The following is a 25,568-nucleotide window of genomic DNA, read 5'->3' as shown; positions in this document are numbered from 1 at the left end:
CCCAACTCTTCCAGCTCAGCCACCACCAGTAAGTTTGACTGCAGACATCATGCTAAGCACCACAGCAGTCAGTATCCCTGGTGTGTCCTTGCTATAAGACAGTGCTATTCACAAAATACATGATAACTGCACTCACACAAAAACTGACAGACAACCAAACAAGGGCAAATACTTATAAAATGTTGATCTTTATTTAAACCCAAACTAAGTGTCCACAATGAATGCACAACATAGCAAGTGGGTAAGAGACTGCTTGCATAAACAACAGTACATATCAATTCCATTGTCACAGTTCAGTTTCTATGGGAGAAAAAAATTAGCATTATGAATATGATTAACTACCCATTTAAAGAAATGCCACAGAAAAATGAATCTTACAGCTATATCAACTACTACACACTGAAGACAAACACAAATACCATTACAGTCGCAGCAATGTGTCAAAAGGAAAGCCATAAATGAAACGCAGTAGAATTCACATGCCTTATTGGAGAGATCAGAGGGGAGAGGGCAACCAAATGGAACAAACATAATTTTGCAGAAAACATACACATTGTGTCCTAAAAAGGTGGTACTAGGCTTACATACAAATTCCCCAATATCTTCAGGCCATCCCTATCAGTTGGTACACTCAGTCCATCACAGCTATGGAGATCACACACTTGTGAGATCGCCATTGCTGTGCTGTACCTCATTTCCTTCCTTCATGGAGCAGTAGTTATTCATAACTTCATGGCTGGCTGGGTCAAATGATGTCTTGACTGTACTAGACAGGGCCGCATAAGGAAGTCCATATCATAGAATATCTACAATAGAGAGGTAATCCTCTCATCTCTGAGCAGAGTGCCAGTCTCAACCGTACATGTCCTCTCTGTCTGCGTTGTAGATCTCTCCCTCCTGCAGGGAGGCGAAGTTGAGGAAGTGAGAGGGCCGATGGACCTCGTGGTAGAACTCCTTGGGGTTGGACAGCTGCAGGTCATACTTCATGTTGGGGTCGTGGCGAACACCTGAAAGAGGAAGAGAGGATGTATTATTGAGATGTACTACATTGCCAGAAGTATGTGGACACCTCTTTAAATTAGTGGATTCGGCTATTTCAGCCACACCCGTTGCTGACAGGTGTATAACATTGAGTAAAGACAAACATTGGCCTTACTGAAGAGCTCAGTGACTTTCAAAGTGGCACCGCCATAGGATGCCACCTTTCCAACAAGCCAGTTCATCACATTTCTGCCCTGCTAGAGCTGCACCAGTCAACTATAAGTGCTGTTATTGTGAAGTGGAAACGTCTATGAGCAACAACGGCTCAGCTACAAAGTGGTAGGCCACACAAGCTCACCGAACAGGACCGCTGAGTGCTGAAGCGTGTAAAAATCGTCTGTCCACGGTTGCAACACTCACTACCGAGTTCCAAACTGCCTCTGGAAGCAACGTCAGCACAGTAACTGTTAGTCGAGAGCTTCATGAAATGGGTTTCCATGGCCGAGCAGCCGCACACAAGCTTAAGTCCACCATGGGCAATGCCAAGTGTTGCCTGGAGTAGAGTAAAGCTCGCCAACATTGGACTCTGGAGCAATGGAACGCGTTCTCTGGAGTGATGAATCACGCTTCACCATCTGGCAGTCTGACAGGGACAAATCAGTGTTTGACCGATCACAGGAGAACGCGATCTGCCCCAATGCATTGTGCCAACTGTAAAGTTCGGTGGAGGATGAATAATGGTCTGGTGCTCTTATCATGGTTGGGGCTAGGCCCCTTAGTTCCAGTGAAGGGAAATCTTAATGACATTCTAGAAGGTCCATAAAGAAATGGTTTGTCGAGATTGGTGTGGAAGAACTTGACTCGCCCGCACAGAGCCCTGACCTCAATCCCATCCAACAACTTTGGGATAAATTGGAACGCAGACTGCTAGCCAGGCCTAATCACCCAACAGCCTGACCTCACTAATGCTCGTGGCAGAATGGAAGCAAGTCCCCCCAGCAATGTTCCAACAGCTAGTGGAAAGCCTTCCCAGAAGAGTGAAGGCTGTTATAGCAACAAGGGGGGGGACCAACTCCATATTAATGCCTATGATTTTGGAATGAGATGTTCGACGAGCAGGTGTCCACATACCGATAGCATGTTGATAATCAAACACTGCAAGCATGTGGTTGGAAAATGCTTATTTCCCTGATATGTTACACAGATGTTGAATTTCATTATTTCAAATACACTAAGATTTGAAGACACTGATAGCCATTATACAAGACTTTCCATTTAGCATGCTTTTTCAATCTAGGAATAGGTTTAATCTGTGTCTGCGAAATCCCGGGTTCTATGCACTACTCACCCATGAAGTTGTAGTTCCAGGAGACCTGTCCAGGCACCATGAAGAAGCCCAGGAAGCGATCAGACAGAAGCATCTGAACCCTCTCATAGTGGGAGGGCAGGTAGCCCTTGGGGTTGTTGCCCTTGTCTGTGTTCTGTCTGCCCCACTCGTACCCACTGGGAGTCAGCTTGTAGGCCGTCAGAGTGCAGGAGCCGGGAGTGAAACTGGAAATGAATAAAGATGTTATACGGTAGTTAGCGTTGATGTACATGATGCAACTTGAATGTTAAGAAGAGTGATGCATGTATAGGTGGAGTTAATCAATGTTTACAAATGTAGCTGGGGTGGTTGGGACGATGAATAACCTTGACGAGACCCGAAGGCCTTAGTTCAGGCTAACCCAGTCTAGTGACGAGTAGACAGTCTGGGTTTAAACCAAGTCGGTCAATCCAACCAACATACAATAAAGCCCTCTATAACCGGGCTGGCCTGGTCTGTCATGAAGTAAGACCGTTTTCAAATTAGCTACTATATGTAGACTCACTGCTGATAAGAGTTACTAAAAAGCAAGTACAACAGTATCTGTCCTACCTGCAGGTGATGATGATGGTCTTCTCTCCGTCCCAGGCGGGGTTGTCAGCCATGATCTTGGCGTGGCTGGTGACGTCCTGGGGGGAGAGTTGGGGAGACTCGTTGGGCTGGGTGTGGATCCAACCCAGGGGCTCCATCTCCTGTAGGCGGAGATGGGGTAGAGAGGAGGTGAGACACAGGGGAAGCAGGAGTGCGTGTGTGTTCTGCCCTGATCAGGAACTGAACACTTCCAATTTCAAAGGCTATGGCACACTTGGTATGAGCCTCAAAAACATAGAGACAAGGAAAATGAGCCATGGTTCATGGTTAATCACTTCCACATAATGAGACGTGATCCAGTAAACAGCATGCCATCAAATCATGTTATATGCTTGTATCTGAGCATGTGTGTTCATGTGTGAGTGTGTGTATGGTATCCCCTAAGTCTGTACCTTGAGGTACTCGTGTCCTGGCAGCTGATTGGGTAGGTGGACGGTCTGATGCGTTCCCCACTGGGGTACCATGACGATACACCTGATCTCCTTCACCTGGGGGTTGTCAGGGGGACTGGTGCCGTACAGGTAACCTGCAATCTGGAGACAGAGGGGATGCACACGCCAGCAACACACATTCAGACTGACCGATATATAAAAACTATACAATAGACATGATTGAGGGTACCAAATAATCCTGTTCTAGCTATATAAGCAGTTAAGCACTTCATTCATATATAAAGAGGATTACAATAATATCTAAAGAGATGTACAAAGAGATGAAGGTAGAGTGATTTGACTGTTTTAGCATCATAGTAGGCATTTTACCACAACAAGGGTCACAAGCAAAGAGATAACTAGGAGAGGTTTACGGTGATGCAAACAGGATAAACAGTAGGCTGCGGTACTGACCTGGGCCCGCAGGTCTGAGATGCAGATGAACTTCTTGAGGACGTTCTTGGGCAGGATGTAGGTGTAGCCCGTCTCCTTGATGTCATCAGACGACACGTAGATGTGGTTGGTCCTCAGGTGCAGGTTGGCAGCAGAGATGGCCCTGCAGGAGGAAGTTATCAAAGAGCCATTATTGGCGCTTCATTCACTTCCGAAGCTATGGCCTTGATTTCACAACTCCTGCTTGGAGGAATAACTATAATATAACAATCAAAAAGCTCCAAGAAAGTTTATTACATTCCTTTGTCAGCACCAAGGGTGATTGGAAGGATATACAGTGCATTCGTAAAGTATTCAGACCCCTTGACATTGTTACATTACAGCCTTATTCTAAAATAGATTTTTTTCTTTCTCAATCTACACACAATTCCCCATAATTACAAAGTGAACACAGGTTTAGAATTTTTGGCAAATAAAATAAAAAACAGAAATGCATTATTTACATAAGTATTCAAACCCTTTGCTGAGACATTGTTTCCATTGATCATCCTTGAGATGTTTCTACAACTTGATTAGAGTCCACCTGCAGTAAATTCAATTGATTGGACATGATTTCGAAAGGCACACACCTGTCTATATAAAAGGTCACACAGTTGACAGTGCATGTCAGAGCAAAACCAAGCCATGAGGTTGAAGGAATTGCCGGTAGAGCTCCGAGACAGGATTGTGTCGAGGAAAAGACCTGGGGAAGGGTACCAAAAAAGGTGTCTCCCCCCTACATACCTGACTCTCCATTCTGTCTTGGAGGAGAAGGTCTGTGTCTCGTAGTTTGAGGTTGTTGAGGTGATGATCTCGTCTCCGTGTTTGTTGACTGTGCGTGTCTGCGTGGCAGTGAGCTGGGACTGCTCCTTGGTCTGCTTCTCAATCTCAGCAATCTGCTGGCGCTGCTGGGACGGAGCAGAGATCTCCATGCCCAGGATGATGTCACGGATCTCAGACTGGGTCAGAGACGCCACGTTCACACTGGAGAGTTCAGAGAGTCGAGGTCAGATATGGTTGAGGGAGATTTGGGATTGAAATGCATGCTCGCTTGTAGAGGGTACCCTAGATGTTACTCGATTCCATAAACATTTTTGCAATAGCTTATTGAGATGGTTAGAATTTTTTTTCTTTTAGGTGTTGTGAACTCTCATAATAGCAAATGGAAGTTAATATACATATGACAGCGTTGTGAAGCTTCATGACAGCTTTACAAAGGCCACCACAGACATTATAGCCACTCACTTGTTCTTCTTTCCATAGTCGGCCAGGATGAGGTCTTTGAGCTGCACCTCCACCTTGATCCACTCTTCGTCGGTCAGCGTGGGCCAGATGTGGTGAGGCTCTGTGATGGTGGTCTTATCCGGCTTCAGGATCACCTTGGCACGGTCGTTGTTCACATGGAGCGCCCTTAGGATCAGAATGAGACGGGAGAACGCCTAGAGACAGGAAACAGAGCCACACAGACACTGGTTAAACAGAAACGGCTTGCCCAATAAAAGTTTTGCACTCCAGAAGAGCTTCTAGAATGAGAAACAGGACTAGACATTGTTGATATTTATGGCATCATTCTTCAGTTAGCAGGCTTCTATGTATACTTAACACTTTATATATATATATTTTTTTATAAACATTGACCCCTATCGGCTAGATTTGGCATAAATCGCTGTTGAATCCTTTTTAGTCTCATTCTAGTTTTATCGGTCACAGGAAGTGAACAGCCACTCACGATGCGGGAGGAGAGTGCCTTGAACCAGTCAGTCTAATATCTCCACCATCTTGCTTAAGTCTCATTCTTGTACAAAAAGAGTAGGAAGTAGACTAACGGTGTAGGAGGAGATGGTCTTGAGCCAGTCGTCGTACAGGTTGAACAGGACCATCTGAGGCTCGGTGGCCTTCAGGATTAGGTCTCCAAACTTCTCCACCTTCAGACAGGCCTGGAAGGGCAGCTGCAGCTCAGAGCCCTTGATCACAATGTTGGGGAAATCCAGCAAGTGGACCTGGGAGGAGAAAGGGATAAAAATAAAATGTTAGGTTGTAAAGAGATTGTAATTGCTACACATTGGTCATCTCAGTTTTTCAATAATCTCAACCGTATCAAAATGTATCACAGAGAAGCGTGATAGTCAAAATATTTATCATCTCAGTCAAGTACTGATGTGTAAATTGGGCACATTAAATGCTATGTCTATATCAATGAGGTGCAGTGTGAAGTGTAATCAATCGATGTGATTGAGGTATGGGGTATCACCTCGAGGGGGTCCAGCATGCCCTTCCTGGTGACAATGATCTGTTTGGGCTGCTCCTCCACAGGAAGGGAACGAATCAGAGCAGCCACCTCCTCAGCTGTCTTCCACTTCGCCAGCTATAAAAGGAAGAGTGAAGAGGAGGAAAGAAAGAGGTGAGGACATTGAGCATAACTAGTCTTCCATGCATTTTTGTTTTTCTCCTTTCCAGAGTCTGATTGCCCTGTGCATTGCTAAAGAGAGTAAAAGGTATTTTTCATTTGAAGACGTACCTGTCCCAGACGTTTCTGTCCGGCCCACACAGAGGTGTGGATGATCTTGAGGAAGAGCTGGCCTGTCCTGGGGTTGAAGATGAAGATGGCTCCGTTGATGGGCTTGGTGGTCAAGTTACCCTCAAACGTCTGCAAGGACAGAGCAGGAGTATTTACATGACTGAAGATAGACAGTGTTTAACATCCTCTGAGACTAGTTGCCTAACAGTATATATTTTCATAAATGTTTCATTGTCTGAAAATGTTACATTATAAACTATTCTAGAGGTACACTGCTGTGCCAGAGAATCCAACCAATAAAATTAGAAGCCCTAGAACGTTTACATGAATTGCAGAATGTCTCTTCTCTAATAATTCTAAATTCTAATTCCGCCCCAGACTCCTCACCCACCTTGTGGATGGTGACCCGGTAGACGTTAGTGTCGTCCACAAACCAGATGATCTGATTGGAGAAGAGCTCTCCGTAGTTCTGGGAGGACAGGTAGGGCTCAGTGGGCTCTGAGGAGTAGAGTTGCAGACCCTTACGGATGCGCTCCCTCAGGACGTACAGAGCAGGGTTGGCCTTCATGATCTTAGCCATGGCCTGCTGGATCAGGGGCTTGCCTCCCGGGAACCAGTTACCATACCCACTGGAGAGAAGGGAGAGAGGTAGGGAGGGAGAGAGAAAGAGGGTGGCTGGTGAGTTCCTATGTCACGTAATAGACAAACAAACAAGTGTTCGGTAACAACCTTGAGTTCACATGTGTGAGAGGGCAACTGTTGACAACTATACAAGACTACTAGCTACGCTAACAACATTTCCCATCACTTATCATGTGGACATTAGTGGTAATGCTAGAACTCATGTCTACAGGCTAGCAAATGTATCCATTACTTATCATGCAGACATTAGCAGAAATGCTAGCGTAGCTATGCTAACCTGTGGAGGTTGTAGGCCAGGTCGATGGCGATGAGCACCCCGGTGGGGGAGGGGTAGATGCTCATGTTGTCTGTGGTGTAGTCAAGGAACTTGGCTCTGGCGTAGCGCTCGATGTCGTGAGAGTCGTAGTCTCCCCAGCGAAGCTGTATGTCGATCCAGTACTTCTGGGTGGTGGTGCTGTCCATCACGTCCCTGACGAGGGAGAGAGGTCAAGGATTAATTAGTACTAAGACAGAAATAAGGTCTATATAATGGCAAGAATAACTTGGCTTCTTGTCAAACTTGGATCTATTATGTCATGGAAGTTTGGAAGCCGTTTCCATTTTGAGATGGCACATTAAAATGGATACCCGCAAAACATCGTTCATATCCAACCAACTAAGAAACAGCTTCAGTGTTAACCTGGAATAAGGTTAAAAAAACTGTAGCGCCGTACTTTGAGTCAGCGAGCAGCGAGGGGCGTGAGACGTTCCACTTGTAGGAGGCGAAGAGTAGTATGTCGGCGCAGGAAGAGTTCATCTTGTAGGACTTCCTGGGGTGAATGGTCTCTTTCTGCACTGTCTCGATCTCCAGGGCATCCAGCTCCTGGTCAAACACCTACATACACACAGACAGAGGAAACAGATTTTTTGGAAAAGTTTCATATGATAAAAATGTACTTTTCAAACACGTTTTTTTGTGATGTCGGTAGAGAATGTCCTTAATAAAATGCAGTGACATTTATTTGGGTTTTGCAAGTTATTGCTGCCTGGAGAGGCATTGAAGGGAAAGGTACACAAACGTATCATTGGAGTCTACAGCCATGTCTCAAGATCATCCGGCTTCCTGTGATCCCTGATTGAACCAAATACATCAAGCTGGAGATAAAAGGTTTCTTAGTGATGTACCTGACAGAGATCCATGACGACGCTCTCGTGGATCTTCTGCCACAAGTGAGCCCTGAAGATCTGGATGAGGGAGATTTTCAGGGTGGGGATCTTTCCGTGCATGAAGATCCCGGTCAGATCCAACTGGACCTGGAAACCCACGTACACCTAGAGAGGACAGAATACAGAGCATGATTGTAAGTTAAGAGTGACAATATAATTAACAAAACAAATTTGGGAAATGCATCCGTGTGAGTGTGTGTGTGTAGTCAGGTACTCACGTTGGCCCTGTTGATGGTGGGGGACCACCAGAGGGTGAAGCGACGGTTGGGGATCTGGTTCAAACCAGATCTCTGGGCGTTGGTCAGCTTCTTCCACTTCATGGACTCCTCAAAGCCACTGGCCTTCTCCCTGTGGTGAAGTGGAGATGAGGCTGGAGGTTAGCTAGGTAAAACCCCTCACATCTACATTATGTTATACTGCAATACATGTCTGAGCATGCATAACATAAATACGTTAGGTAAAACCCCTCACATCTACATTATGTTATACTGCAATACATGTCTGAGCATGCATAACATAAATACGTTAGAAAATGCGCACACACAAACATGCAACAATAACAGCCTACGTCACGTAGTGAATGAGTGTGTGGTACTGACCAGAAGAGACCCTCCCAGGTGGGGAAGTAGGTTCCTTTGAAGAGCGTGTGTTCCAGGATGCCCTCCACCCCTCCCAGAGCCTGGATCATGTCTGTCCTGTAGTTGTTAAGGTTCCACAACTTCCCGTCGTGACGCTGGTGGGTCCACCAGAACGGGTTCTGCTTCAGAACCTACAGGACAATCAGACAGAACAGAGTTTATGTTCTCCTTCACAAACTAGGACACAATGAGAAAGAGCATCACATTAATGTCTGGACATACGCTGAAGGCTTTTACCAGAATTTAATTGGTTAACTTTCATTAGAGTACCACCTGGTTCCTGTCTTACCTGGTACTGTTTGAAGTCAGTGCGGACCCTCCAGCCCTTGTCGTAGGCCAGCGTGTGTCTGTCCTTCTGGAACAGGGTGTTGATACGGGGGATACCTCTGTCCCAAGAGTCCTCTAAGTCCTCCAGGGTCAGACGCCTGACAGGAACACAAGACATCTATCAACTCTCATAGTACTAAACCTCTGAACCATATGACCATCGGGTTACAGACTATGGAGCGAAGGCTAGGTTTACACTTCGAAAAGTCTTCTCCTTAGCAAAACCTCTAAAATGTTGAGTTATACATTCTGGCATGCATCAAAATCTCCAAGTGGAACCATCCGTGCAGGGTGTGATTAAAAACGCCAAGTGGAGCTTAAAATCCAGCCTACATGGGGACCAGGGGTTGAGATAGAGCAACTGTCTTGCCTGTGTAGGTGTTCAGTACCTGTTCTGTGCGATAGCCTCCTGTCTCTTCAGGGCGTACTCTGCCCAGACTCTCTGGGAGTCGATGAACTCACTCTCCCAGGGCTGGATGTAGCGGTACAGGTTAGGAATCAGCTGGTCCTCCTCGTGGCTCATACCGGACCGGAAATGAGTGATGCCAACGTCAGTCTGCTTCGACCACCTGAGGGAGAGCGGCAGGACAAGATGGGTTAGTGGCAGGAAGGAAAACTTCCCTCCAACTCGTAATTTAAAACATGTATTAATATGTAATAACTAAATTTCAAAGAGGCAGTAATGCAACCAGGTCTATCTTCATTAGTCAACTAGGAATGTCATATCATTATCCAGCTCACATTTCTATCAATACCATGTTCTCTAAGTTTGCAGTAAGTAGACTTTGTTACCCTCATACAGGAACATCTATGGCCCTTTTTATACAAATCCTAGCTTCTACATATTCTGCATTTTGCGCTCACCTCAGATCGGACTGTGGGATGAGGACGTGTCCCATGGACAGCATGCCCAGCCCTCCCAGCTCCTTGGGGGTGTAGAAGACCACAGGGGGGAAGCGACTGGGCATCTTGGAGTTGAGACCGATCTTGATACGGGTCTGGATCTTGTTCTCACATTTCACCAGCAGGTCCAGCAGCTCCTGGGTGTTGACCACCGCCTCACGGAAGTACGTCATCAGCCCTATCAGAGCCGTGTTCCACTTGTTCACAATCTGAGGGGAGATTGGGGGCGGTAATGTATTTCAACATTAGTACGGTTCTCATAACTACAGTTATGAACCCAACTAATGATGAATTTCATTTTGATCATAGATTTCTTTAGTTGGTATACTTTATATAAAATTACAGAATCTCAGTGAAGAAAGAAACAGTGATGTTTTGTAAAGGAGTTGTTTACCTTGGTGAAGGTGGTGGATCCTGAGGCCATGAGGATCTGTCTGACTCTGTTGTGGAACCGCTGCATGGACTCATCATCCACACGCAGGAAACACTGGGCAGTACGCTCTTTGGTCACCTACACACACACACACACAGCAAGAACAGCCTTGTCTTAGTACAAGGGACAACAGCGTAGCAGTTCCAGTCAGCCACAGCGATGAAGGTCTGACTATCTGGTGGCAGCTGCCATGATCATTTAGCACACCACTGTATCACCATGGAGACGCAGGACGGGGTCAACTGGTTTTAACCAGGTAACATCCCTCTTCCTCCAGCCCTTCTCTCTCCATCCTTCATCCCTCTGTTTCCCCTCTCACCTCGTTCTGCAGGTTCCAGACTCCGTCCTTGTGGGTGAACTCCTCGTAGCTGGTGCGACACTTGGGCAGGATGCGGCACTCGAAGCCACACATGTTGAAGAGCAGGTTAGGGTTGTCTTTGCTGTAGACTGACACAAAGCTGTTCTCCCATTGGACCGTGGTTACAGAGCGAGGCAGGCGGTTCTTAATGTCCCAGAACACAGCACGACCCCTGGACGGTTACAGAGAGGGAGGGACAACTATTAATTCACAAGATATGAGTATCGCTGTTCCTCCCATTCAAGTTGCTGGTGTTTGGTTCTAAATATCAGTAAGAACTCGGACACTATGAAAGCTTATACCAAGTTTATTCGTCCCAAAGGATGGAACAGCTGAACAGACCAAGACGTGGTTCTACCAGTGGTGGTATATGTACACCCCATTTTGGGGTGGAGTCTCCTCCTTCTTGCTAAACATTGCATCTTTATTGCTAGGCAGGAAATTAAGTGATACGGGTAATAGTGTTCCTTCTCCCTTAATGTGACCTGACCCCCTTCATCACTAAACCACGGCTCTCTCCCCTTGTCACTGCTGCCACATGTGATCGTTTCCCCTACACTCAGTACATTCCAAGCTTAATTGCACTGACCATTCCTCCTACAGATACCCATTAACTTCTGGTATAGACCCTAGACTATAGCACCCCTCATGTCTCTAGCATAACTAATGATTAATAATATTCAAAGTTTGGAAACAAAGATAAGTCCAAAATGCAGTGATTCTGCAGAGCTCAACTGACAATGCAAACTTCTGAAGCTGAATTAACCAGAATCCCAACATTGGTGAAGCAGGGAAAATAAAATGTGCAGGTCTCACATCAGTACATCTCACATGAGTACTGCATTATTTTCTCAGCTACGACTCACAGGTTGACGTCGTGCTTCATCAGTCTCATCCTGGCGTCTCTGGGCCAGCACTTCTTGTTGTTGTAGCCCACAATGTTCTCATTGTTGGGGTCAGGGTGCTCTGTTAGGTACCTCTGGATCAGGTCCCTTGCCTCATCAGCTGAGAACCTGGAAAAAGGAGAAAAGAGCAGGACACGTCAATCACTGAGCTTCTACAGATTCCTACATGCATAAGTCTAAGCCGTTAGTCTACACCAAGTAAAATTTGTGTGTGTGTGTCTCTTCTGCTCCTACTCAGGTATTTGATGTAGCGTCAGTTAAGGAGTACTAACTTCTATCTAAGGTGTTGTGTTACTGTTTTGTACCTGAAGAAGATATGTATACGGTCGATGTATCTGCAGTAGAGGCGGATGGGGTGGGCACTCTCTGTGGCTGTATCCTGGAAGGACAGGAAGTCGTTGGGCATTTGAGGGGGTCCAGCCATCTCACTGGCCCGGTGGAGGCCCAGCACCAACAGGTCCATGACCAGGCCGTAGTACTGCACGATGAACGAGGCAAACTGCAGACCACGGATGATACCATACGAGTTGGTGTGGTTCATGTCCTGGGATGGGAGGGAGGAAGGATATATATAAGCAACTAAACAGTTAGTAGGGAAAAGTAAAAGGTATAATATCAAACAATGCCATCATTTAACTGACAAAAAAGACAAGCATAATATCTTCGTCATTGCTTTTGAATGAGGAAAATTGGAATCTGTTTACTTCCTGAATTGACTCAAATTAAATTGATTTGATCCGAACCCTGCACAACAAACCCCTCTTCGAGATAGCAAGGTGGTCTCACCTTGTAGTTGATGACCACGTTGTTCTTGGCAGTCATGTAGTCAGCGATGTTGTGGTCCACGATGAGACGCAGCAGTCTGTTGAGCAGCGTCAGATCTATTTTCTCATACATCTTTTCATAGCGAGACTCTAGCATCACGTTACACTCTCCCTCCATCGTCTCCCACACATCCTGCAGGTTGTTGATGCCTGGTTACAAAACATAGGGAAAATTGTCTGATTTGTATCCTACCATGAATGGATATAGAATTATTGAAAGCGTCAAACAGAAACGATTGCAGAGGGTGTAGATACTTTTTGCTATTATACAATATGCATTGGCAGCATAGGCTCTGTGAATAAACATACAGTACATAAATAATACAACTACTATAAACACACTCAAAATCTACCCAACCTAGTCCTCACCTTGGCACCACTTGTAGACGAGGAGTGGAGGAGGCTCTGTGTCAGCTGGTTTGATCCAGGGGGGGAAGAGACGTCGTTTGTCAGCCTCATACCACAGGTACTGGTCCAGGTAGGCATCTGTGATCTTCTCCAGGGGCTCCACGTCATACACAGGCACCAGGTGACTGTACAGGTCCATGAACTCTATGCCCACCTAGAGAGGGGGGAGGAGAGCGATTGGAGTGGAATGGCTGAGTGCTAAGTTCATAGAAGCGAGATAGATTTGGGTCTTAAGACAGTTAACTTGGTCAACTGAAAGTTCAAATCATCTCCATATAGTTAGACGAAATGGGATGAAATTTAGAGGGTGACTTACGCAAAAAGCCCAGTGTGTATTTAGAGTTGGTCCTGGGACTAACCTCTTTGAAGGCTCTCTGTGTGAGCAGGTGCCGTTTGATTCTGGACAGGGCCTCGTGAGGGTTGTCATAGGCCTGCTCTATCAGCCCCAACTCCTCTCTCTGGGACTGGTTCAGCCTGGACTTCACACTGGAAAGAGAAAACAACCACACGGTCAAATCACTGCAAGATACCTCAGCAGAAAGGATCTAAAGCCATCTTATTACAGTACATGTTCCCTAACAGGAGGCTACAGGCAGTTGGTGTGTGTTACCTGTAGGCCTCTTTGAGCCTCTCCAGGGCCAGGATGAGCAGTTTGGTGTCATGTTTGTAGGACAGTGGGGGGAAGGGGATGGGGGAGAAGCGTCTGCTCTCCAGCCAGTGGACTGTGGTGGTGTAGATGGCCACAGCCTCCTCTGCTGTGATGTATGGACCATCCTGGGAGACACAGCTGACACATTATACACACTGCATATGGCAATATGAAGTCATAGGAACCAAGTTACCAGTTTTGGTACAAATAAATAAACCGTACCATTAAATTATAGAAAAATACAAACAAACATCCCATATATATATACACACACTTTTTTTCTTTTTAAACAAGTGTCAGAGTATTATACTACCGACTCAGCCTGTTCTTGAGAGACTGGTGGCCCTGTTAACTCTGCTGGTTTGCTGTTGCATGGCTGAATTGTCTACACTCCTCACAGCAGAGAAGGTAGTTGCACCATAGAGAGAAAACTATGTGTTCTACCTCTATGGTTGCAACAGCTATGCACTTACCTAGTGCCTTCCATGCCATAAATGAGGATCATAGTGTGTGCTGTATTACCTTCAGGTAGTTGTGCTGCCTCTCCTGCTCAGCCTTCAGGTACAGACGGGTCAGTCTGCCCAGGTTCTTCTTGCACACAGTCTTGTCCACGGTTGCGCCGCGCCTGATTCGCTCGCGGTTGTAGTGGGCCGTGTTGGTCCACCAATCAGCTTTGGCCTTCACGTAGCGTAGGATCATGTTTTCGATGGGTGTGGGCAGGCCTGGGACCTGGAGGGAGGACATGGATTAGATGTGTCAAAAGCTGTCCCAGTACTGGATAGGTGTAAATGAACTACCTTCCAGTAATGGCAAATGTTGTACCTTTCAGGAAAACAAGTTGTGTTTATTGCTTACAAAATCGTAATTGCTGAAGACAACTGAGTTTGATGAAAGATCATATTTCTATAACATGTCACCAATAAATATTCTTAAAGCAAACATTCCCCGAACTGCCTCTACCTTTTTGGCAGTAAAAATCAAGCACACAAGACCCTGGAATGAAGCCCCAACATTCCTTTCCACCTATATGTTGCCTCCTCATCCATTTTCATCTCTATAATCTCATACCTTCCAGGGGATGTTGGCCTTCCAGCAGCGCCAGGACTCAGAGAGGTGCTGCAGGATGGTTCTGGCCTTGTTCTGCTTGATGCCCTCAGGCATCATGTCCAGGATGTCGTGCATCACGGCCGCACGCAGCTCCAGGTCAAAGTGGGACTCCACACGCTGCTTCGTCACAGTCTTCGCCACGCCCTTGGAGTGACGACCTGTTGAAGGGGACATTCACGATTGGTTGATTGACTGGTGTTCCCAATCAGTCCATCAGTACGAGAGCTTCTCACAATCCACAGTGAATTAATTTGCGTTTTCTTGTCGTCACAGTTCATATGGTCCTGCTTTTTCCCTTTCCTCACCTGTATCAAAATATTTACGTTTGTTCAAGGGCTCAAAAGCAACTGGGCAAGCAAGTAGTTCATTGATAGGCCATTGTGCCTCGTGATAATTAGTATCACAAACAGTTCTAACATCACCTATGATTAAGGGAAGTTAAAAGGCCTTACCTTCAAACTGCCTGGCCAGCAGGTTGCCCAGCCATCTCTCCAGCAGGGGGGTGATGCCCCTCATAAAGAACAGCCACACTCTCCATCCTGGTGCCCAGAACCCACAGCCTGGACCCTTACCCACTGGACCCTGAGAACACAGCAAAACAACAACAAACTCAGCCTTTATTTGTGTCCCAATATAAACACCAATACATTACAGAGCAGATGTGTTACTTAATGGTGTTTCAGACATGTTGGCAATAATAGACAATTGTTCCTTCACAAAATCGACAACATAGGTAATGTTTGTGTGACCATTTACATGGACATAAGTGTGTGGGTGTATACTCAGTACTCACAGTATTGAAGCGGTAGTAGATGAGGTGCTTGAGGTCCTTGCACATCCGGATCTGTCTCATCAGCTTGTACTTGTAGCGGTACATGCCAGTCAGCTGGCCCACGTGGGCAAAGATGTACTGCAGCCCGTCTGACAACTACAGACCAAGGAGGAAGTAGGGAGAAACAATACATATTAGGAAAGACTTTAAATTGAAATAGGTTTGAATCAATTTCTAACAGGTACTTCCAATTGTGAGCCAAAATAAAATCATGCTATTTAACACCACATAAAGGAAGATTTTATTGGAGCTTTGATGTTATTCAAGTGCTGTGTTGCTGACCTGGAAAGCATCCACGTTGCCCAGTCTGTACTGCACGTGGCTGTCCACCACCAGCTTGCTGAGACGCAGCACCTCTCTGCACAGATGGAAGGCATTCCCGAACCTGGACTTCTTACGTTCCTGAAGAAAAGACAGACACCCCAGGTGCATTCAGCAGGGCACAAGGTTATAGACTGCATTTAGATAGAAATATGATAAGTAGAACAAACATGCCTCTGACACGTGGAATAATGTCAGCTCTATTCATTACATTTCTATCTGCAAATTTCCACAAAGTTTGCCAACACCACCACTAAACTGTTAACTCGTTGCAGGTTAGATAAAACATGCTTGCAATGCAGCATGTCACAAGCACCCGTTAATATTGTGCTACTCAAATTAGGATTTAGTTACGCAATTTAAACAACTAAGGGCTGCGGTACGGCCGGGGGTTGGACAGGACTTCTCTCCGTCTTGCCCCTCTTACATCAGTTGACATCCAGTTTGACTGGTTACCTTTGTGGTGAGGGTCTTGACAGGCTTGAGGTTGAAGTTGTAATCCAGGTGCAGGTAGTTGAGGTTCTTGCGGTGGATGAGCAGGTTGAGCATGTTGTAGCCCTGTCTGCACACCTGCAGGCCCACCTCCACCCAGTCCAGCTTAGTCGACTGGAAGAACTTGGTGGCTTTAAAGGAACGAAACAAGTACCTGGTAGGGTAGGACAGAGGCTGGTCAGATTGTTGTACTTGTGGTATATTTTTTCCACAAAATTGTGCTGCAAATAGTCAATGCCAGTTATTTTTCCGTATCAAACATCTACGAACAAACATTTACAAAATTGAGGGTTCTTTTAGTAACTTGAGAATCATCATTGATGCTTACCTCTTCTTCTGGGCCTTGGGTGGTCTGTGTTTGAGAGCGTTGAGTACGTAGTACTTGAGCAGTTTCTGGTAAGACACACGCACCTTCACTGGCTGGCCGGCCGGGCAGTGCTCACGATACCTGACATGGGAGGCAGTCAGGCAGACACTCACTAATTAGATTTTCATTTAGTATTACCATGCCATCTTTATTAGGTTTACAATATCAGCAGAGACAAGAGAGTTCACAGATATAGCAGTCATCTTCAGTCATTACAGGTCTATGTAGGACATGCTACTGAGTATTTATTGTAAAAGAGAAAGTTTCCAATGACGTACCTAGTTTAAAAAAGGCAATAAATACATTTACACAGCAATATCAATTCCCATCCTACATCAATTATTACCAAATAATGTTATTTGAGTGTTTCCTCACCAGTTCTTGATGAGTGGGATGTCGATGGCCCGCCTAGTCCTCCCAGAGCGCAAGTTGAAGGGGCGTGGAGCCCAGAGCAGAGCGATTCCATTGGCTGTGTTGTCTGTGTAGAGGGGCGTCTCCTTCAGGAAGGGCTCCACGTACTCTGGAAGCTCAAACTCTTCGTCATCCTCTGGCAGAGGCTCCTGACTCTGTAGGGGTGTGAGTATGGGTGAGAGAAGTGGGGGGGGGGCAACAAAACAACAACAGGAGCACACTACACTGCAATAAAGAAGTATCTGCTATTAGTTGACTCCTCCAATCTCAAAATAGGTGTTTGAATGCTGATGGACCAACTGCAGCACAGGTTCTGTTCAGCCAGTAACCCACCATTCAATTCACTTTTCCTCCAGTCGTTACGCACTTGCAAGCAAACCAATGCAAGTGCGCCTTTGTGGGAGGGGTACTAGCTAGGTAGATACAATTTGAGAAAACATTTCTGTGCCCTAGGCTAGACTGAGTTAAAGGCGCTGCTTGGGCAGGGTTCATTACAAATCAAGAGGAATTTGTCTCTGAAGGGCAATTTGGTTGCAGTGCATAACGTACTGTACATTGAAAACAACACATACCTTGACTGAGTGTCTGTGGGAGATGGGGTTGATCAGGGGGTCAAAGTAAAACGCTGGCAAATCAGGATCCTCGGTCTTGATGAACACCACATTGGGAGTGTGGTACCTACAGAAACACTAGTTAGCATTGATGGCATATCGCCCAAATGTGTGCATGTCAATAGTTGGTTTCCATTTCTGGAATCTAGGAGGATGTTCTGGGGCCTGTATGAGATAGACAGTAATGTCAGTAGAGGGCATCTTTCTCACCAGGTGAGGTGAACGTGGTGGGGAAGGTTGTTGTACAGGTATGGGAAGGCAATCTTGTACTCTGTCCTGATAGGCTGTCTGATGATGATCTTGTTGATGTCGTTGAACTCATTCCAGTCTTCATCTCTGAGATGGGAGAAGAGAGTTTAGGAACAGATACTTCCAGTGTAATGCCCAAAAGCCACCACAAGTTAGACAGCACTAAAAATATTTATTTGAGTGATTCAGCAATGTACAGTAATGTACTTAAGAGTCTCCACTAAGGGGTAACAGCCTAAAGACCCAGGCTCTTACTGGAGGTTGATGTCCCTAACTAGGGGTTCAAACTTGGGTCCCCCAGGGATGGCCATGTTGAGAGCCTTGGAGGTGAAGAAGGCCTTCAGGTCAAACAGGTAGAAATAGTTGTAGTCCACCAGGTCTGTCAGCAGCTGGTTGGCCAGACGGTACAGCGTGGACATCATGGGCAGGGTGAACTGCCAACGCCTGTACGTGGTCCCGTTCACATACCTGGAGTTGAAGGGAAGGAGAGAAAGGCAGGTTCATACAAGGACAAAAAGAAAATAGATAACCAATCTAGTCGTGTTTTAGCTTGAAGAACATTTGACTGATTTCAACTTACTCAGAACTTGTGCTAAACCAACCAAGACTTGTGTTTAAATATTGTGGCTTACATTAAGAAGTATCAGGTCTTTGGTACACTGTGATAATATTCTGATGACCACCAGGCAATAGTTTAAACTGTGTAATTTGAAAATAAAATGAAACTCAGTGTGGAGGTGTCCTTTACACATCAGGACTGTCCAGAGAGAAACCAAAACAGGTTTTGCTGTCACTCACTTGTTGGCGTCCTTGAGGGGCTGGTGTTCGTAGAGCCACTCCGCCACGGAGGAGTCCTCTTCTGCATCCAGCTCCATCTGGATGGCCTCCAGCGGCTCCACGTCCAGGATGTTATCAGCGTAGTCCAGCGGAGGTTCCTCATCGTCAAAAGGAGGGAAACGCATACGCTTGAAGTGACGACGGTCCCTCTTCTCACGACGCATCATGATCCACATGGCGCTACGGAGAAAATGTAACTAGCAAGTGAACAAGGATCATCTAGGTGGTTTGAGGCATCTATGGCTAACTCTAGTGTCTAACAATTCAAAAGAGGACTTTTATGAAAACTAGGCATGCTTCAATCCATAAACAGTCCTCAATTGTTCATTCACTCTAAAAATTACACTAAAACAGAAATAAAAACATGCATGAACAGAACATTAGTCCGTCTCACCCCCACTGGGCGATGTAGACAGGCTCAATGACCCAGGGGATCTCGTTGACGAAGGAGATGGCTCCAGTGATGTGGTATAGGACAGGAACGTCTCTGATCTGCTCCCAAGGCATGGGCATGTTCTCCAGTAGCTTCAGCACCGCGTGGGGCATGTACTTCAGGGCTCTGTGGAGAAGACCGCACAAAAAGGAGAGATGGGAAGATTAGTGGAGACAGAGCGGAAGTGGTGTGAGGTGTTGGGAGATGGGTGAAAAGATGACGACGGGGGGCATGGTTAGCAAACCACAAAACATTTTATTTATCAAAACCTCCGTAAACAACAGGTATAGGCTAACAGTGAAATGCTTACTTTCCTCTCCTTATGTGTGGCGTCAGTATGCATGTGTGCGCATATGTCGTGTGTGTGTTAGAATGTCAGTGTAAGTATGAGTGTATGCAGGGTCCAGTTGGTTCTAGACACAGCTGCACTGGCACCGCTTGCTGTGTGGTAGCAGAGAGAACAGTCTATGCCTTGGGTGGCTGGAGACCGACCATTTTTGGGGGCATCCTCCGACACCGCCTGGTGTAGAGGTCCTGGATGGCAGTGACCTTGGCCCCAGTGATGTACATGGCTGTACTCAACACCCTCTGTAGCGCCTTGCAGTTGCCGTACTGAGCAGTGATGCAGCTAGTCAAGATGCTCTCAATGGTGTAGCTGAGGGTCTAAGAACCCATGCCAAATCTTTTCAGCCTCCTAAAGGGAAAGAGCCGCTGTCATGCCCTCTTCACAACTGTGTGGGTGTGTGTGGACCATGTTAATTCCTTAGTGATGTGAACACAGAGGAATTTAAGCTCTTGACCCGCTCTACTAAAGCACAACCGATGTGGGTGTGGGCATGCTTGCCCCTCCATTCCCTCTAGTCCACGATCAGCTCCTTTGTCTTGCTCAAGTTGAGCAGTCGTGTCGTCAGCAAACGTGATGGTGTTGGAGTTGTGCACGGCCACTCGGAGAACAGGAGAGGACTAAGCACACGTGTTGATGGTCAGCGTGGTGGAAGTGCTGTAGCCTACCCTCACTGCCTGGGGGACGGCCCATCAGGAAGTCAAGGATCCAGTCGCAGAGGGAGGTATTCATTCCCAGGGTCCTGTGCTGTAGTCGATGAAACTCATTCTTACATAGGTATTCCTTTTGTCCAGGTGGGCGAGAGCAATGTGGAGTGCAATAGAGATTGCGTCATCTGTGGATCTGTTGGGGCGGTATCTGAATTGGAGTGGGTCCAGGGTTTCTGATGGTGTTGATGTGAGCCATGACCATAGCTTCAAAGCATTTCATCGCTGTAAATTGTTTTTTTACACGTTTATTTAATCTTTATTTAACTAGGCAAGTCAGTTAAGAACACATTCTTATTTTCAATGACGGCCTAGAAACGAGGCAGAACGACAGATTTTTAACCTTGTCAGCTCGGGGGATCCAATCTTGCATTGACTACATTGCACTCCACGAGGAGCCTGCCTGTAAGCGAATGCAGTAAGCTAAGGTAAGTTGCTAGCTAGCATTAAACTTATCTTATAAAAAACAATCAATCAATGACTGTCATTGCTCCAATGTGTACTTAACCATAAACATCAATGCCTTTCTTAAAATCAATACACAAGTATATATTTTTAAACCTGCATATTTAGCTAAAAGAAATCCAGGTTAGCAGGCAATATTAACCAGGTGAAATTGTGTCATTTCTCTTGCGTTAATTGCACGCAGAGTCAGGGTATATGCAAACGTTTGGGCCGCCTGGCTCTTTGCGAACTAATTTGCCAGAACTTTACGTAATTATGACAACATTGAAGGTTGTGCAATGTAACAGGAATATTTAGACTCATGGATGCCACCCGTTAGATAAAATACGGAACGGAATAAACGTTTTGTTTTCGAGGTGATAGTTTCCGGATTAGTCAAAGGTATATGGTTTAGAGAGAAATTGTCGACGCGTTATAATTCCTGTAATAACTTGCGGCTGAATTTGAAAGGGGTTCCTTCATTATTTTACCGTTCATGTCTTCCATAGAGAATGTCTTGATCTACTTCAAATAAGGTCTGTGTTTCGTGCAGGCTTAAACCGCCTCGACGTTTTGATACCCGTGTAAATCTCACTAGGATAAGGTAACGTTTGTCAACATATTTTCATAAATCCACTCTACATGTTTTTTAAATCTTCGCTTATATTTAGCCAATATTGATCAGAGTTACCTTGTCCTATGGATATCTACACAGTTATAAAATTGGCACGGTGATGTAAGCCTACACGAAACACAGACCTTATTTTAAGTGAATCTAAAAATATCCTATGGAATAAATGAAGGAACCGCTTTTCAGATTTTGCTAGATGTCATGGGAATTATGACTCGCACTTTGGTTGTCAATTCTTACCATGCCCATTATTAAAATAGGATTTCCTGCATATAGAAATTAAAGTTTTTGTTTTCAACATTCATCACAGGTAACTTAAACTCAATTTTTATTCAAACAGTTGAGAGTATTTGTCTCCTAAGCAGACTCTTCAGTATCATTGTCACTTCAGAGCTCTGTGCGTGTGTGTATCTATGTATTATATTAAGTTAAAATAAGTGTTCATTGTTCATTCAGTATTGTTGCAATTGTCATTATAACAAAAATGTGTGTGTATGATATATATATATATTTAAAAAAACGTTTTTAAAAAATTAATCGGCCGATTAATCGGTATCGGCTTTTTTTGTCCTCAAATAATCGGTATCGGCATTGAAAAATCATAATCGGTCGACCTCTACACAAAACACCCAAAAATGTAACATTTGGCGATTGTAATTAGGCCAGAATTTATGCAGCCACTCATTGCTACCTTGGCAAAATGTCAGTGTTCTCATCTAACCATAGGCTATACCACCCGTTTTCAGGTCCATTCAAATCAAATCAAAGTTTATTTGTCACGTGCGCCAAATACAACAGGTGTAGGTAGACCTTACAGTGAAATGCTTACTTACAGGCTCTAACCAATAGTTTAAAAAAGGTATTAGGTGAACAATAGGTAAGTAAAGGAATAAAACAGTAAAAAAACAGGCTATATACAGTAGCGAGGGTATAAAAGTAGCGAGGCTACATACAGACACCGGTTAGTCAGGCTGATTGAGGTAGTATGTACATGTAGATATGGTTAAAGTGACTATGCATATACGATGAACAGAAAGTAGCAGTAGCGTAAAAGAGGGGTTGGCGGGACAGAATGCAGATAGCCCGGTTAGCCAATGCGCGGGAGCACTGGTTGGTCGGCCCAATTGAGGTAGTATGTACATGAATGTATAGTTAAAGTCCATTCGCTAAATTCTCCATGCCTCTGACATGCAGTAATGATAAGTAGTGGTGTAATAGCCTAGTTTTCTTGCCATTTTGTTTTAATTATTGTGATAGGTTCATGTTTTATACGTACTGCGAATCACATTATTTATTTTGCCCGGGACACCGTACCGCTTTACTTTCACCCCTGGGTATCATTAACAAAATGTTCCCAATTCTTCTCCAAATCACTAGAGTTCCATAGAGACAATGGGAAGTTGCTTCTTACCCCAGGTATACCCTCTTGTCGTGACGGAACTTCCTGTTGGTCATGTCACCGTGGTCCCTGATGATCTTACGGACGTGCTCAGGTGGCATGTCCTCCTTCTGGGCGTCAACAAACCCAAACTTCCTCTTCTCAGAGTAGCGCTTCGCCTGCAACTGCTGCCATTTTCTGGCTGTCGTATTGGGAAGAAAACAATAATGGTTATATTCTATGTTCATTCAAAGGAATTTTCCATTTTATGAATCGAATAACAACCCCATGGAAATCATAGCCAAAGGGGCAGTGAAATGTTATGGAACAAATGGATCAAAAGTTCTCCATTGAGCTGAACCCACCTTTTTCTTGCAGTTTTTCCTCAGACATGTAGTCTGGAACCTGGGCTGGGGGATGGATACCTGGGGGCATTCCACCAGGTACCCCTCTATAAGGGAAGGCAGCTGCCATGGCGACTCACAACTTGAAAGATGTATACAAAAATACAAAAATTGGGCAAACTAGAATAATGTATTATTAGTTAACTAGTACTTCAAAGTACATAGTCCATGCATGTCAATAACAAGTAACGCATCAGCTTATTGTGCTCCAACCAAATTCATCACGAAATGTTTCAATTTACCAACATGTGAACAATGGCTGCTGCTTTCTGATAAATATAAACGACAAACAACTCAGTGGGAGTAATTATTTAGCCAATTCTTCCTAATGTTAGTTAGTTAACGTTAGTAGGTGAAATCTTTAGCAGTGCAAAGTCTGGAAAGCTAGCTAACGTTAGTTCGCTGGCTAGCTAAATTATCTTAGCCACTGAATGTGCGAATGTTTTGTAACACTTAGTTGTAGCACGCGTACAATTTCAAGTGCGTCGTTAGCACACACATTGGGGAGATAAAAAAAAGTGTGCAAACTTGTTCACCAATAGATTAACAAAATACTACCCTATGGTCTGATTTAAACAACTAATTGGTTAGTAATTGTTACTGGTTGGGCGACAACTTTTATGTGAAGGCCCAAAATGAAAGTACTAGCTAACGTTAGTCTGCTAATGCTAACTAGCTCAATTACACAACCAGAGGTAACCATACCTCCTGCTCCACGTCCAGGGTAACTGCTTTGTATTGAAAATAGCCTTGGTTTGCACACGATTATAACAACATCTCTCTGTAAAAATTCAATGAACTTTTCCCCGCTTTTCACGATTGTATTGATTAGCCTTCCTCCTGTCCAAAGCATGCAGTGTGAACGACACCGCACGTTGCGCGCAATTCGCTTGAATTCACGAACCCGTACGCTGTTTGATGGATTTCGACCAACACAAACAAAGGGACTACGCAAGAAGATGCGCAAACGTAAAAGACATGCGCACTAATTCAAAGTCCCCGGATGAAGAAACGGAAGTCTCGTCAGTTGGACAGGATAGCTGTGTTCGGATACTCATACTAACCGTACTATTTGTGACTTGGGTTTAGTAAATCGTATGCTTGTTGGTCATAGTATGGATATAGTTAGCATGACAAAAGTTCCCGGATGTCGTACTAAATTCGCCAAAATATACACGCAGAGAACACTATTTCCGTACTTTGGGGCCCATAATGCAATTGTTCAGAAATGGGCGTGGCTTCACATCGTTTTCAGATTTGAAGAAAATGGCGGAAAATATGCAGCCGATTTACAACGAGAGCGCATACAAATTCATTGCTTTAACTAATTATGACAAATGTTTAGAAAATGTTGAGCAATTTAATAAAGTAATGACTTTTCAATTAAGTTACCTTACACCTAATGTTGTCTGACAATTTGTTTGCTACGCTGTCCTTACGAACCACATAGCAGTATGTATCGGTATGTTTTCTAGTTACCTAACGTTAGCTGGCTACTTATACATCAAACTTGCCAGTATATTAACTATAGGCTATCTAACTAACTACCCAACGTTTATTGACTTGATTATTCCCGTCATTTTTAGCTTAGCTACGTGGTGCGTTCTCAATAAACTTCCGGGTGCTTTCGTAAATTCGGTCTGGCTATATATACTCCGATTTCAGAGCACTCTCGTCTGAGTAATGTATTTAGGGCGAATAAAATGGCAGATGGGTCATAGTAACTGTTAAACTTGACAATACTATTTTCATCATTTATTAGGCTCTGAATGCTCCTAATAAGACCCTTTTTACCCAATTTACCAGAAAAGTATAGAATTTAAGCAACAAATACTCAGAGGCTTTTCTAATTATTTCAGGGGATTTTAATGAAACACCTGATGCATCTGCTGGTCGTTTTCCTCATAGAACGAGTCAAAACCCTCAAAATAGTAACATTATCATTACATTATGCATGGATCTCCGTGTTGAGGATGCCTGGCGTTATTTCAATCCGGATGCTAAGGGTTATACCTGGACCAACAAAACTGTCACGTAAATCTAGAATAGATTTATTCCTAATTTCCCCTTTTTTGTTACAATTTGTTTTAGATGTAGATCATCAGTTGGCTCCCTTTTCTGACCATCACTTGATTTCCCTGAATTTACAAGCTACTAAAAAATCAAAAGGTACTCGAGGATATTGGAAATTAAACAACACACTTCTTAAAGATACTACTCTCATTGAAAACATCAAATCATTAGCTAAAGATATTTTTGCAAGAAAAGACTTGGGTCATGGAAGTAGATGGGAATTTTTCAAATATAAAGTCAGAGTGGTAGCCATTAAACGCGCCAAAGAGCTGATGCAATTAAAGAACCTTAGAGAAAAGGAGATGATGAGCAAGCT

At 44.7% G+C, this 25,568-nt stretch overlaps 1 protein-coding gene and 1 non-coding gene across 2 annotated transcripts; both read right to left on the bottom strand.

The window, feature by feature from the left end:
* Positions 1-169: 169 nt before the first annotated feature.
* On the bottom strand, positions 170-24,084 carry LOC139547965 (pre-mRNA-processing-splicing factor 8). The gene is made up of 43 exons (XM_071357211.1): positions 23,885-24,084; positions 23,141-23,261; positions 22,809-22,977; positions 19,234-19,398; positions 18,801-19,019; positions 18,258-18,470; positions 17,964-18,089; positions 17,715-17,820; positions 17,107-17,297; positions 16,693-16,812; positions 16,329-16,518; positions 15,834-15,953; positions 15,513-15,647; positions 15,172-15,301; positions 14,681-14,877; positions 14,135-14,341; positions 13,574-13,737; positions 13,323-13,449; positions 12,925-13,117; positions 12,518-12,705; positions 12,037-12,275; positions 11,693-11,839; positions 10,788-10,998; positions 10,430-10,546; positions 9,997-10,244; positions 9,522-9,701; positions 9,095-9,230; positions 8,767-8,936; positions 8,386-8,515; positions 8,126-8,272; positions 7,675-7,835; positions 7,239-7,430; positions 6,711-6,948; positions 6,320-6,448; positions 6,053-6,166; positions 5,628-5,801; positions 5,047-5,240; positions 4,546-4,785; positions 3,784-3,925; positions 3,331-3,471; positions 2,900-3,039; positions 2,330-2,532; positions 170-1,007 (listed from the first exon to the last, which is right to left on the bottom strand). Exons 2-43 carry the CDS (start codon positions 23,247-23,249, stop codon positions 853-855), a joined length of 7,017 nt encoding a protein of 2,338 aa, XP_071213312.1. The 5' UTR covers positions 23,250-23,261; positions 23,885-24,084; the 3' UTR covers positions 170-852.
* Positions 13,904-14,037, bottom strand: LOC139548669 (small nucleolar RNA U109). The gene has a single exon (XR_011669757.1). It is a non-coding gene; the product is annotated as a small nucleolar RNA U109 (small nucleolar RNA).
* Positions 24,085-25,568: the final 1,484 nt, after the last annotated feature.

The sequence above is a fragment of the Salvelinus alpinus genome, chromosome 21 (genome assembly GCF_045679555.1).
Source record: "Salvelinus alpinus chromosome 21, SLU_Salpinus.1, whole genome shotgun sequence".
Classification (NCBI taxonomy): Eukaryota; Metazoa; Chordata; class Actinopteri; order Salmoniformes; family Salmonidae; genus Salvelinus; species Salvelinus alpinus.
This window is presented reverse-complemented; position numbering and strand designations above follow the sequence as displayed.

Bases quoted from the DNA above. Each gene is read 5' to 3' on its own strand.
- LOC139547965 (XM_071357211.1), bottom strand. From the start codon at position 23,249: ATGGCAGCTGCCTTCCCTTATAGAGGGGTACCTGGTGGAATGCCCCCA. The intron at 9,231-9,521 runs GTACTGAACACC...TGTTCCTGTCAG, and splicing joins GAGGCTATCGCACAGAACAG to GCGTCTGACCCTGGAGGACT. The intron at 8,273-8,385 runs GTGAGTACCTGA...TGTCCTCTCTAG, and splicing joins CCACCATCAACAGGGCCAAC to GTGTACGTGGGTTTCCAGGT.